General features: G+C 46.0%; 2 protein-coding genes across 2 annotated transcripts; both read left to right on the forward strand.

The window, feature by feature from the left end:
- The first annotated feature begins 1,210 nt into the window (after positions 1-1,210).
- bmp10l (bone morphogenetic protein 10, like) lies at positions 1,211-3,241 on the forward strand. Its single transcript, XM_088282044.1, has 2 exons — positions 1,211-1,502; positions 2,295-3,241. The coding sequence occupies exons 1-2, from the start codon at positions 1,211-1,213 to the stop codon at positions 3,239-3,241; spliced, it is 1,239 nt and encodes a 412-aa protein (XP_088138170.1).
- A 2,078-nt stretch (positions 3,242-5,319) lies between these two features.
- Positions 5,320-11,391, forward strand: smad4a (SMAD family member 4a). Its single transcript, XM_088281339.1, has 11 exons — positions 5,320-5,523; positions 6,236-6,561; positions 6,635-6,809; positions 6,953-6,982; positions 7,058-7,261; positions 7,338-7,445; positions 7,637-7,687; positions 7,761-7,944; positions 8,149-8,317; positions 8,397-8,535; positions 8,866-11,391. The coding sequence occupies exons 2-11, from the start codon at positions 6,322-6,324 to the stop codon at positions 9,075-9,077; spliced, it is 1,512 nt and encodes a 503-aa protein (XP_088137465.1). The 5' UTR covers positions 5,320-5,523; positions 6,236-6,321; the 3' UTR covers positions 9,078-11,391.
- The last annotated feature ends 1,240 nt before the right edge of the window (positions 11,392-12,631 follow it).

Genomic DNA, 12,631 nt, shown 5'->3' on the forward strand with positions numbered 1-12,631 from the left:
TTGGAATTATCATTGCCGAAGCTCCTCGCAGTAAAAAAAAGCAGTAGATTTGCGGATATTATGGACTGTGTTTTACCATTTCCTTTTACGGATGCCGCATAAGGGTCTGCGAAATCAACATCATTTAATGAGCTCCAGTAAAAAAAAAAAAAAAGATGCCTTCACAAGTCTGCCTTTAAAAAGTTAATAACGGAGGTTTTACGACAGCGTTTCAGTCCGACGGCGGTGATGACGTAACCTCAATTTGTACATTTAGAACCACTGGCGCAGCGAGGATTTTTTATTTGGGGGGGGCAAGGATATCTCAGGGGGTCCGCACAACCCCAATTTTTTATCAGTATTTTTTTTTAACAAACAGAAAATGCTGATAAAAATTATGTTCTTTACAGGGAACGGAAGGAAATGGGGAAAAAAATTCCCGGAAAAAATTGGAAAACACTCAAAAGTATATTATTTGGTCTAGCACCTGCGGGGTCCAAGCATATTTCGAGGGGGGGGGGCTGTCAATGGCCCTCGCACCCCTTCGCGCTCTGCCAGTGCTTGGAACACACTGTGGTCTAACACTATCTTATGTTAATGCCAAACACTGACATAAAAGTTCAAACATTATGTTAAAGAATATTGCATGCTATTATTTATCCGTAAATTACAACAGGAAGTAAGTCGCTAACTAAACATCAACTCTTGTGCCGCTTGTAAACGTGTTATTACATCTCTATGCAAACTATCCCGGTGTGCCTTTCTCAAAATGTCATCATTTTTAGAATTACCGCTACAGTGAATGTTATGAGTACGGATAACCTGTTTTTAAAAGTTGTCTGAAGAATAAATGCTCAAGTAAAGCGCAGACAGCTGAAAAATCGACTTAAGTACAGTACTTGAAAACAGTGTCGCACTTATTACATTTGCCGGAATGCGCATTGTAAGGAGGGTCGAAACGAGAAGGTAAGAGGTGGTGAGGCGTGAGTGCCATGCAGGGGGTGGGTTGGGATGTTTTAGAGGAGGGCCGAGCAGGACCTTTATGACATCTCCAAACATGTCAGCGGCACACATTGGACAACGCAGCCCTGCCCTTCCGAACCGACGCACGCCATCGGCAAGGGCAAAGCTGTTTTGTCTCGGCCTCCGCGCCAACCCGTTGCACGTCGACCCCGGTTGAGTCCTTCCGCTCGCATCGTGTCATCCGCTACTTTTTGGATAAGCTTACACCATGACCCTCCGCTTCTTGAGTGTCTTTCTCGTCACGTTGACCGCCTCGAGCTGGAGCAGTCCCGTCCGGCCGCCCGAGAGGCCTTCTCTGGTTGGAGATGTGCGTGACGCGCAAGACTTTCTCAGCCACTTTCTGTCCACGCTGAACCTCACGGGGCAGAGGCAACCGCCGCAGAGGCCCACGGTGTCGCCGAAGGAGCCGCCAGAGTACATGTTGGAACTCTTTGAGCGATTTGCCAACGAGCGAACGGCCGGCCCCTCCGCCAACATTGTCCGCAGTTTCAAGAACGAAGGTACACACTCAGAGGGAATTTTATGACACCACACAATCCGTCTTTCGGAATGGAGCTTATTTAATACTTGGAAATTCATCATAAGGAGTTGAACCATTTGTGTTACGCACTGGACTATCATAAATCGAAGTAGCACCCGGTAGGCCGATCTTAAAGTACCTCACAAAATCCATTTCTTGCTTTTGGAGGGTTTGCCCTAATCGGCGATGTCCTTAATCTCGGTTTGTCTGGGCTAATATCCCCGTTGACAAGTTGTCGTACCTCTCGTGGTTTTAGTTCATATTTCAGATGAAGAATTTCAATCCAAACTTTGCAGAAGCAATTGCTTTGAGGGTTTTGAGGTTTGAGTTGAAGCCTCATCATTTAATCTGTGCCACAATCTTCATCTCTTACTTAACGGTACGTCTACGAGATCTAAAAATCAAGACTCAAGGGTACACTTCTCAGTCTCTTCACCCTTCAAGGTTTTCGTCTGATAAACTACTTTCTTGCTTTGAGGGTCATTGTGCTCCTCAAGGCACACCGAACCCCAGAGTTGGCAAATACACGTCCAGAAAAAGAAAAACTCTCGCAACAATTTGGCTTGAGTCAAAGGTGCTTCTACTCGAGCGGCACCGGTGGCTCGACCCAAGCTGCTTCATGGTTTTTACTTTCTGGACCTGGTTCTGCCCACTCTGCCGAACCTCAGTAGACTTTTCCAAAGATCGGTTTCAAGGATCAACGTTGCAACTGCTTGGATGATCAGATCAGACTGCACGGATGTGACTTCCAACTCCTTGTTGATATTTTCAGATTCTTCCCCCTACGGGCTGACAGTCCGGGGTGTAAGGACACACCCCTTGCTCTTCAACATCTCGGTGCCGCACCACGAACACATCACCATCGCCGAGCTTCGCCTTTTCACCCTCGTCCAGAGAGCCCAAAGACCCACGGCTGGCCTGGAGTGCAAGGTGAGCATTTACAAAGTGCGCGATGTGGTCGTTTGGACCCGGAAGGTCGGGAAAGAGGTGAGAAGGTGGGATCAAGAGGAGGAGTCCAAAGACCTGGAGGAAGTGGTGACGACGCACATCCACGTCAAGGATAACAGCTGGGTGACCTTGGACCTGACTCCCGCCGTTGCTCTCTGGCGGAAGTACGGAGCCACTCCGAAGCTGCAGGTCCACGTCGCCATCTTAGGGCCCGAGGAGGCGCTCACGTGGGACGAGGGTGAGGTCTTCGTTGACATCGAGCGAAACGTGGAGCGGAAACACAATGCGGTGATGATCGTTTTCTCGGACGAGCCCAACGATCGCGATAATGCGCGCGAGGTGGAGCGTCCGGAGAACGCGGAGCAGAATCCGTTCCGGCCGTTTGTCGACCACAACCGAGGCGAGCTGAAGCTTATCTACGAAAGCCCCGCTCGGGTGCGCCGCGGCGTCAAGGGCGAAACCTGCAAGCGAACTCCGCTCTTTGTGGATTTTAAAGACATCGGCTGGGATACGTGGATCATCCAGCCGGTGGGCTACGAGGCCTACATGTGCCGCGGCGTGTGCGGCCCGCCCATGACCTCCGAGGTCTCGCCCACCAAACATGCCATTGTGCAGACACTGGTCAGCGTTAAGAGTCCGGAGAGGGCATCGCGTGCCTGCTGTGTACCCACTAAGCTGGAGCCCATTTCGCTCCTTTATTACGATAACGGGGTGATCACCTTCAACAACCAATATGAGGGCATGGTCGTGGCGGAGTGTGGCTGTAGATAGTGACGCACACACACACACACACACACACACGCACACCCCCACAGAGATAAGAGACTGTGCACTGATGGATTCTAACATATGCTTGTTGTATCCACGCATAGTCACACTTTAACGATGACACTGCGTAGTGTAAATTGTAGAAATGCAAATCTTCAGAGTTCTATTATTATTTAATGTAAATGTTATGGTGCAGTATATCGCTTCGTTTGTTGTTTTCCGTTGACGACATTTTTAGACCAGTGATTCCCAATCACTCTGTCGTGAGAGATTATCAGGTGATGAGCCGATATCATGTAATTGATCCGGAAATTAATTATTTATTTTGCAAATCACAGCCGTCGGGCCAAAACCTCTTTTGTCCATATTTGGTCAATTTGACATTTTTTTCCCCACAAATTGAGAGGAATGTTTAGACCCCTCGTGGGGTCTGTTACTTTTTACAAATTATTGATATATATATCGATTTATATTTCATTGTCCTTCATCTACTGATTTATATTATCATACCTGTCCAATTATCTATATGGAAAATAAACGCATACTGTGAATAGATTTGATCGAATTGATCTATTGATTTCCGCTTGCCTGACAACCTTAATCCTCCTCATCCCCTCTTGCATCACATGCCTGGCGGGCCTCTCTGCCCGCTGCCATGCCACGGCGATAACGAGGTGTCGGAGCCTGGAGTCTTGTGGGCCGTCACTCAGGCCGGGACGCCGCTCCAAGTGGCAACGTTTGTGAGAGGGTGGTGTCAGATTCCTGGTCCCCAACGCCAGCGTTCTTTCGGCGACCCCGCCGTCGGCTTGACCTCGGAGACCTCCCGCTTTCTTTTTCTGACTCGGCCCCGCGCGCCGCCCCAACCTTATCGAAGCCCCCGGCAACCGTACAAATGGAAAAAAAAATACGTGGCACATCATCACTTAGCTGCTGCTGCTAACAGTCGGAAGTAGATAACAACAATGGTGGAATAACACTGCGGAAACAATCGCGGATCAGTGCTCCACTTTCAGTGGGCCAAGTGGATGTCAACTAGATTTGATTTCAGTCCAAGACACACTCAAAGTCATCCTGCTTTATTTCCATTGGAAAGTGCTCATTTGAATTTTTATTCAAAGTCGCACACAACATTCTGAGATTCAGGCTTGAATCTCTCCTTATTTTTGCACGTTCATCCACCCACATTCCCTCCACAAAAAATTGGGTTCAATGAAGCCACGAACTTGTCCCGAGGTGTGAAAAGTGAGTGCGAATGGTTTGTGACGAATTCAGGGGTGGCCTCTTGCCCAAGTCTGCTGGCAAAGGCTGCAGCTCACTTGCGGCCCTATCGAGGACAAGTGCTTTAGCACGGTAGACAAGTGGTTAGCACCTCTGCCTCACAGTTTTAAAGTTCTCGATTCGAGTCTTGGCTCCAGCCTTGTCATGTTCTCATTTCTCAGAGCACTCCGGCTTTCTGGTATGTTTAAACAAAAAAAAACAAACAAACAAAAAAAAAGGTTAGGTTAACTCACTGCTTCTCAATTCTTATGTTACGCCCCATCTAGCAAGAAGAAAACAATTTGCGCCCCCCACGACCACCAACTCTCTGCCGCAACTATAAATAAAAGTCAATAATTATGAAGTTTTTACTTAGATAGAATAGAATAGAATAGAAATCCCTTTATTGTCATTCTTAGTTACGTCCAATGAGACATTTCATGTTAAATGTGTGCCCGGGGCTCAATAAAGTTTGGGAAACACTAGTGAGTAGAAAATTGATTCATGGATGGACTTTTTTTCCCCAAGCGGAAACACTTAATTTGATATTATCTGTGAAGAAAAAAAATAACATTTCTATTATTACTGTGTAAATTGCTGCTGGTTTTTGGTGGGGAGGAAATGTTTGAATGCTTGCTTGCTGTGAGGAGAAATAAAGCAAATACCAATAGTAGGAAAACGTGTTTTGTGTGTGCTTTTTCTATAAGCAGAGGGGGATTTTTTACGATAAGAATAGTGCCTTATTTCAAATTTTTTAATGCTGAAAACATGACAACAAATTGGAGGGGTGGCTGTTGGGATTGGGAAAAACGAAAAGCCTTTGACGCATGCGCACTGGTGACGCTTGTGGGGCGGGGAGGAATTTGTTTATTTTCGTGGGCTGCTACCTTGGTAGCTTCAACTAGCTTCGCCGACCTCTTAAATTTGTCGCCATTTACGCTTTGGGTGATGGATAAAACCGCTTTCGGATCACTCGAAACAACTGCCACGCAGTAACCAGGTTGTTCACGACCGTCACTGAACTAAAGGTTAGTCAGCTCGAAGTTGCTTTTAGCTTAGCTGCGATGGGCTAGCAAGTTAATCGCTACCCTCCGACACCCCTATCATAATTTTCAAAAACTCCCCATTTGTACGTTCCTTTTGGGACGGAGCTATGTTTATTGACGCTACGGCTGCGAGTTGATCATTTTGTTTGTACTCGGCGTGGGTTTTATTGTACAACTTCAGCATTGTTACTGTAAATCAAGAAGGGCCTCAACGAAGCAACTGTTGGAATGGCTTTCGTAAGCTACTCCGCGTGCTCCTTGGAACTACTTAATATAAGCCCTTTAATTGTGCGAAACAAGGCTACCAGTGGTTACCTTTACATCGGCTTATTGTCATCGCCATTAATAATTTTGTTGTATTACTTTACACTCAACGGACACTTGATTAGGTAAACCTGCACAGCTGGGTCAAGTGCAAAAGCTGTTTAAAGGCTGCCAGAAAGCTCTTCATGTTTGTGTGTTCTTATAATTATACCGTAGTCAAGTTTAGAGTTCACAGAAAAAAAATGTTAGTAGGTGGATTCCCAAATGCTGAAATGTGAATAGGTGGGCGTTTGTGATAGTTTATCTTTAGGAAGGTCTGCCCTAATTGAGGCACAATGAATATGATTTTACAGACTCTAATTGGGTTGTTTCACATCCATTGTATGACAGAATTACATCTGATTAATTCACCGGTGTCGTATCTTTCCAGACCGCTTTGTATCGGCTGCAACGCCTCACTGGCGACAAAAAAAACAGCAAGCGGGCCTCCCCGAAGGCTGAAAGCCAAGGAGCAGGATGTCCATCGCCAACACCCCCACGAGCAACGACGCCTGCCTCAGCATCGTGCACAGCTTGATGTGCCACAGACAAGGCGGCGAGAGCGAGAGCTTCGCCAAGCGGGCCATCGAGAGCCTGGTCAAGAAGCTGAAGGAGAAGAAGGACGAGCTGGACTCCCTCATCACGGCCATCACGACCAACGGAGCGCATCCCAGCAAGTGTGTGACCATCCAGCGCACTTTGGACGGCCGCCTGCAGGTCGGTATCGTAGCAGATCAACTGTTCTTATTCTGGCCTTGCTTAAATTGTAACGAGGATGTTTTTGTTTCAGGTCGCGGGACGTAAAGGTTTCCCGCACGTTGTTTATGCGCGACTGTGGCGGTGGCCCGATCTGCACAAGAATGAGTTAAAGCACGTCAAATACTGCCAGTATGCCTTTGACCTCAAATGTGACAACGTTTGTGTCAATCCTTACCACTACGAGAGAGTGGTGTCGCCAGGCATAGGTACGTTTATACGGCATCACCCCCCCAAAAAAGAAAAAAAAAAATGCTCGATGATCCGGCTGATGGCTAATTTCCTGACCAATTGATCCGGTCCAACATTTCTATGAAAAATTGAGTCCGGCATGATCTCTATTTCTTTGCAGACCTCTCTGGACTGACACTTACAAGCACAGGTACGTTGTTTGACATGTTCCTTTGTGCTCGTTGTGACGATCTTCTTCAGTGCGCTCCTTGCTTATACTCACCAGGTCCACTCATGGTAAAAGACGAGTACGACTACGACAACCCGCAGTCTCATCCCGGCGCCGACAGCCACCTGCAGACCATCCAGCATCCTCCGTCCAGGCCCGGCCCGCCAGACGCCTTCGGCAGCCCCGCGCTACTCACGCCGCCCGAGGGCAGCGGCTCGGCGTTAACCTCCGCATTCTCCGCCATCAGTGCGGGACCTTCGAGTGAGGCCCGAGTGCTTCTCAGCGGTTCAACGGGTAGGATCGTCTCGAGGAAGTGTGACAAATTTTCATTTTTCAGATTCCACCTCCAACTGGAGCCGGAACAACAGCTTCACGCCGTCGGTGCCGCCGCATCAAAATGGTCACCTACAGCACCACACGCCCATGCCTCACGCAGGACATTACTGTACGTATGCGGGCGTCTTCCTTTCTTCTATTTTTATGTTATGGTTCAATTATGCAGTGGCGTTGTTACGCAAGCGCCATTTGCAGTCTAAAAAAAAAAAAAGCAATATTTGTCTCCTTTTAAAAATCTTTCTCGACCAGTAGAATCGTAACATAATTCGTAATTCCACTCTTCTTCTGTGATTCCCGCAGGGTCTGTTAGCAATGAAATAGCATTCCAGCCTCCGATATCCAATCACCCAGGTGAGTTTTTTTTTGGTCAAACATATCCCTCACATAGCACTCGAGCTATCTTGAACGAACTTTTTTGTGGCAGCTCCAGAATATTGGTGCTCCATCGCGTACTTCGAGATGGACGTCCAGGTCGGCGAGACGTTCAAGGTGCCCTCCACATGCCCGATAGTGACGGTGGACGGCTACGTGGACCCCTCCGGAGGCGACCGCTTCTGCCTGGGCCAGCTCAGCAACGTCCACCGAACAGAAAACATTGAGAGAGCCAGGTACTTGCCCACATTTTTCCGTCATTGAAAACAATTCCCACAGGTCTTAATAATTGGTCTTTGACCGCCTTCCCTCTTCCTTTTTCTGCTGCTTCTAATATAGTTTGATAGTAAGTCACCCTAGATGAAAATCTAATGAAGAACTTTGTATTTGTTACCAAGTCAATATTCCGTCATGACGCCTTCCTTTGCTCGGCTTCTCAGGCTCCACATCGGCAAAGGTGTGCAGCTGGAGTGCAAAGGCGAAGGAGACGTGTGGGTGCGTTGCTTGAGCGACCACGCCGTGTTCGTGCAGAGCTACTACCTGGACCGAGAGGCGGGGCGCGCCCCCGGGGACGCCGTGCACAAGATCTACCCCAGCGCTTACATCAAGGTGAAACCAGACGCTCTCTTTTGCTCCTCTGAGGTGCGCTCAAGTTCACGCCCAACATGCCTGCGTTTGTCTCCGCCAGGTGTTTGACCTGCGTCAGTGCCACAGGCAGATGCAGCAGCAGGCGGCCACGGCCCAAGCGGCGGCGGCGGCCCAGGCGGCGGCGGTGGCCGGCAATATTCCCGGCCCGGGTTCCGTGGGTGGCATCGCTCCGGCCATCAGTGAGTGTATTGCTCTTTTCCAATTTTCTATTCACGCACATCACCACCAGCTGTCCCTCAAGGCTCTGTGCTTAGTCCCCTTCTATTCACTGCACCGAAGTTCATCCTACATCTTCCAAAATGTCCACATGGTAGATAAAAATCTTGTGACCTCACAACAGGGAGTCCAGAGTCCTGTAATATTTGTTGCTTTAATTCAGCCGTTTGCTTTTTCTGGTGACTGCGTGACGAACGTCAACCGCAACACATTTTCAACATTCTTGTCTTTGCTCGCTTGTTCTCCCGTATGACCCGTTTTCCATTTCTGCTACTGAGCCTCTCCGTCCGCAGGTCTGTCGGCGGCGGCGGGCATCGGCGTGGACGACCTGCGCCGGCTGTGCATCCTGCGCATGAGCTTCGTCAAGGGCTGGGGGCCCGACTACCCGCGGCAAAGCATCAAGGAGACGCCCTGCTGGATTGAGATCCACCTCCACCGCGCTCTGCAGCTGCTGGACGAAGTGCTGCACACCATGCCCATCGCCGACCCCCAGCCTCTTGACTAAAGACGTCGTCGCGAGACGGCACTCGGAAAGCTGCGGCGGCGCCGGGTCAGGCGGTAGGAGTAGAAGTGAGGACACATGTGGTTGCCGGTTTTGTGTCGTGGCACCGTGAGTGCTGAGCGGTACACTGGAGACACGCCGCTGTGTGTCCCGACAACCAAAGTCCGGATTTTTAACAGCGCTCAGAAATGAATGGACGAACGCGACCGCTCGGATACCGCAAATGCACGCGCAGCTCAACCAATTAGAATATGGTGCATTTCGTTGTGCATTTGGGTTCAAAAAGGGAAGGATTCACGTTATGGCCGCAACTTTTTCGTCAATTAATTGATGAATTGGATGAAAAAACATTTTCATTTATGTCACTTTATTAAAAAAACGGAATGGTTTTAAGTTGACGGTAAAGAAAATTTCTAAAAAAAAAAAAAAAGACGTGATTCAGTTCCTGGTTCGGTCCGCAACATGTCAGAAAATGATTGTTCATTGTTTTACAAAGTAAAAGCGGATGCAGTTTGCAAATGTCTTCAATTTTTTTACGCACGCTTTCTTTAAGTCAAACTTGAGTTAAAAAAATCCAAATATCTCAAATAAATAAATAAATTAATCTGATGTGCTAGAAAAATAAGCAGACATTTTTTTAAATTAGCTTAAAAATACTTTTAGGGGCGCATAAATACATCTAGGATTACAATTTGCCGTTTAGCTGCACAATCATTCAGCTTCCGTAAATGAGAATATTTACTGTTGAGGGGCTGAAGTTGAATTGTAAAATCTACCTTTGCAAAAATAATTGTGATTGACTTTGCACCGAAAGTCCAACTAAAATTCTTACGCTTCTCAAGGCAGAATTTTTGTTGTGCCTAATGAAGTGTTCCCGGTGACTTGACAGATTTAAACGCATCCGTCAATCGTCAGACTAGCAAGTGTCATTCTAATTTGTGAAAGTGGTCAATTTGCTGCAAAATCGCCAAATTATTTTGAGCAAAAATTGTGAAATGACATTTGATTTGAATTGAACTACTGAAATATTTTTTCCCACCATATTCCAAGTGATAGAGATGCTCCCGTACGTCCACGGTTGGATTCCCAAAGGGCGCCCCGTTTCCTCTGCAGCTGTTTCATGTGCAGTCGTCTCCCACCATGAACATTTAATCCGACTGCTTAGCTTCAGCTGGAGTCTGCCGCCGCCGTTACTGTCGGTCCGGTCCTTCACTGGCTATCTCCACACACACTTCATTTCATGTAAGTGAAGTTCAAATTCCTTCTGTTTTTTTTTTTTTTAATTGAAACATCAACTCTAAAAGTCACGTAGTCATTTGGGGGGAGAGGCTGGTCAGACATGTAATGCATGTGTAAGAGTCGGCTTTTAAATGAGTTGCCCATAGCACTTTTGTTTCTATAATTTTGTCGCCAGTTGATGACCACTCCCAACATGTGAGCTTTTCATATTACAAACGGTACGCAATGTACGACTGTAGTGGTGCAGCAAGTGACAGTCTGCGTTGACCTGTAATCTCCAGTTTTAAACCCTATCGAGCGTGCACGCGACCTGCACCGTGGCAGACATTTTCAAACCTTCCATGGCAATTAAAAAGAATTCATGGGAAAAGAAGAGAGTTTTTTGTTTTTGGGAGAAATTTCCACCACTTTGCAAATCTCACAAGAAGGTCCTTGGTATTTACGATTGAGCGCGTTTGCTGCGTGGCATAAACAATTTATTGCGGAATTCAGTTTTGTTTTCTTTTATTGGATTGTTTTCTATTTATGTTCCAGAAGTATTTTTTGTAAACAATAATGAGCGTAACTATGACTTTACTACTGCGCTAGCGATTGAGCACCTTTCCCAATTCAGGTTACAGGATCTAAAATTCACAGCAAACCGAGGACTTCCTCGTATATCAAAACGAGTTGAATGAGGTTCCTGACATCACGACAGGACTGAAAAAGATCTTGGCTCGGGATGTTGCCGCGCTAACACTCATTTGCTTGCCACTTCTTAGTCTTCTCTCAGATCAAATTTGTTTCATACGTCACCCCAAAGAGAAATGTGAGAGGAAGTACAAGCTATGTCAAAGCCAAACGCTCATTTTAGTGTTATGCCGATTGTTACTGTAATGGACTTTTTATTGCTTTTTGGATTTTTCCTTATCCAGAAGCGACAGCTATTGCAGTATTTTCTACTCTTTTTGCTACATCTGTGACCCACGAAGGGGCAAAGGAAAAAAAAAAAAGTGCTACTTGTAGCTTCTGCTTTGCATCACAGGTGCATTCGTGTTCATCCGTATGAAAATGATTAAATAAAATTCCTGGGGTAACAGCATGTGTCATACAGTGGAGTTTGTACACACAGGAGGCTTGCTTTGGACAAGAAAACGTTTATTACCGCAAAGACAAAGTCACAAAATTGAAGGAGCGGGGAGAAAAAAAACCAAAACAAAACAACAACACTAAGCTAGCCTGAGCTGAGATCTGAAATATTCAGAAAAAACAAACTACATGTGTCTTTTTAATAGTTTCTATATTCAGCAATACGACACACTAAATCAATGTCTTTATAAATATAAAAGTCCCCCGATCGTCCTTGTTTTTATGCAAAATACAACAATACAAATCAGCCTACACGCTCGCCAAGTTGAAAAGATATATGAGGAAAAAAAACAGCACAAAGAAAGACATGGAAATTGTGTGGATATATTATATTAGATATTATACATGATCAAAAGAAAAAGACCCCCCCCCCCAAAAACAAAAAAAATCGAATAACCAGGACAAATAAATATACCTTCGCTTGGGGATATTTACATTTTTCTTTGCAATCTTGGCGGAATTGAGGGAAAGAAAAAAAACAGAACGGAAAAAGCCTCCTGCCAAAATGCTTGTGCTTACATTTGAGCGTGCTACAGATGACCGTACTAAGATGGCACTTGAAAACATCCAAATACAAATCACAGCAACCCCCTCCAAAAAAAAAAAAAGAGCAACACAAATCACCATCATGAGGAATAATCCAACCAAAAAGTTTTACTTTGTTGATAGTTCTGTACAATTCATTCAAAAGAAGCTTCATCTATCACACCAATGAATTATTCTGAATCATAAATAATAATCCCATGCTGCTTCCCCTCCCCACCCCCCACAGCAACAAAATGTCTCTCAATGGCGTCCATCCGTCGGGCTCGGGGCGGGGCCGAGTTAAAGGCACTGGAGTCTTGCTGACGGTCAAGTGAAGCTGCCTGTTGTCTTTTTTTTTTTCTTTCTTTTTTTTTTTATAAGAAAGAGCTTATGTGTTTAATGCTCGGAAATTCTCAGCTCCTACAAAAACATTTTAAGCGGTAACCTAAAGAAACATGTTGTGTTGGCAGCATTAGCGTCATAAAAATAACCGTCTGGCACTAAAGTCTATTTAAAAAAAACAAAAAAAAAAAAACATTTCTAGCAGCACAGACCAGAAACAGAAAGCACTTGATGCTCCCAAAGCACATCCATAAGATTCAAAGAAAGCAAAGCCTAGTTTTTTTTTTTTCCTTTTATCATATCAGGCACAATACATGTTAACC

Source organism: Idiotropiscis lumnitzeri, chromosome 18 (assembly GCF_059441095.1).
Source record: "Idiotropiscis lumnitzeri isolate Australia: NSW breed Sydney's pygmy pipehorse chromosome 18, RoL_Ilum_1.0, whole genome shotgun sequence".
Lineage (NCBI taxonomy): Eukaryota > Metazoa > Chordata > Actinopteri > Syngnathiformes > Syngnathidae > Idiotropiscis > Idiotropiscis lumnitzeri.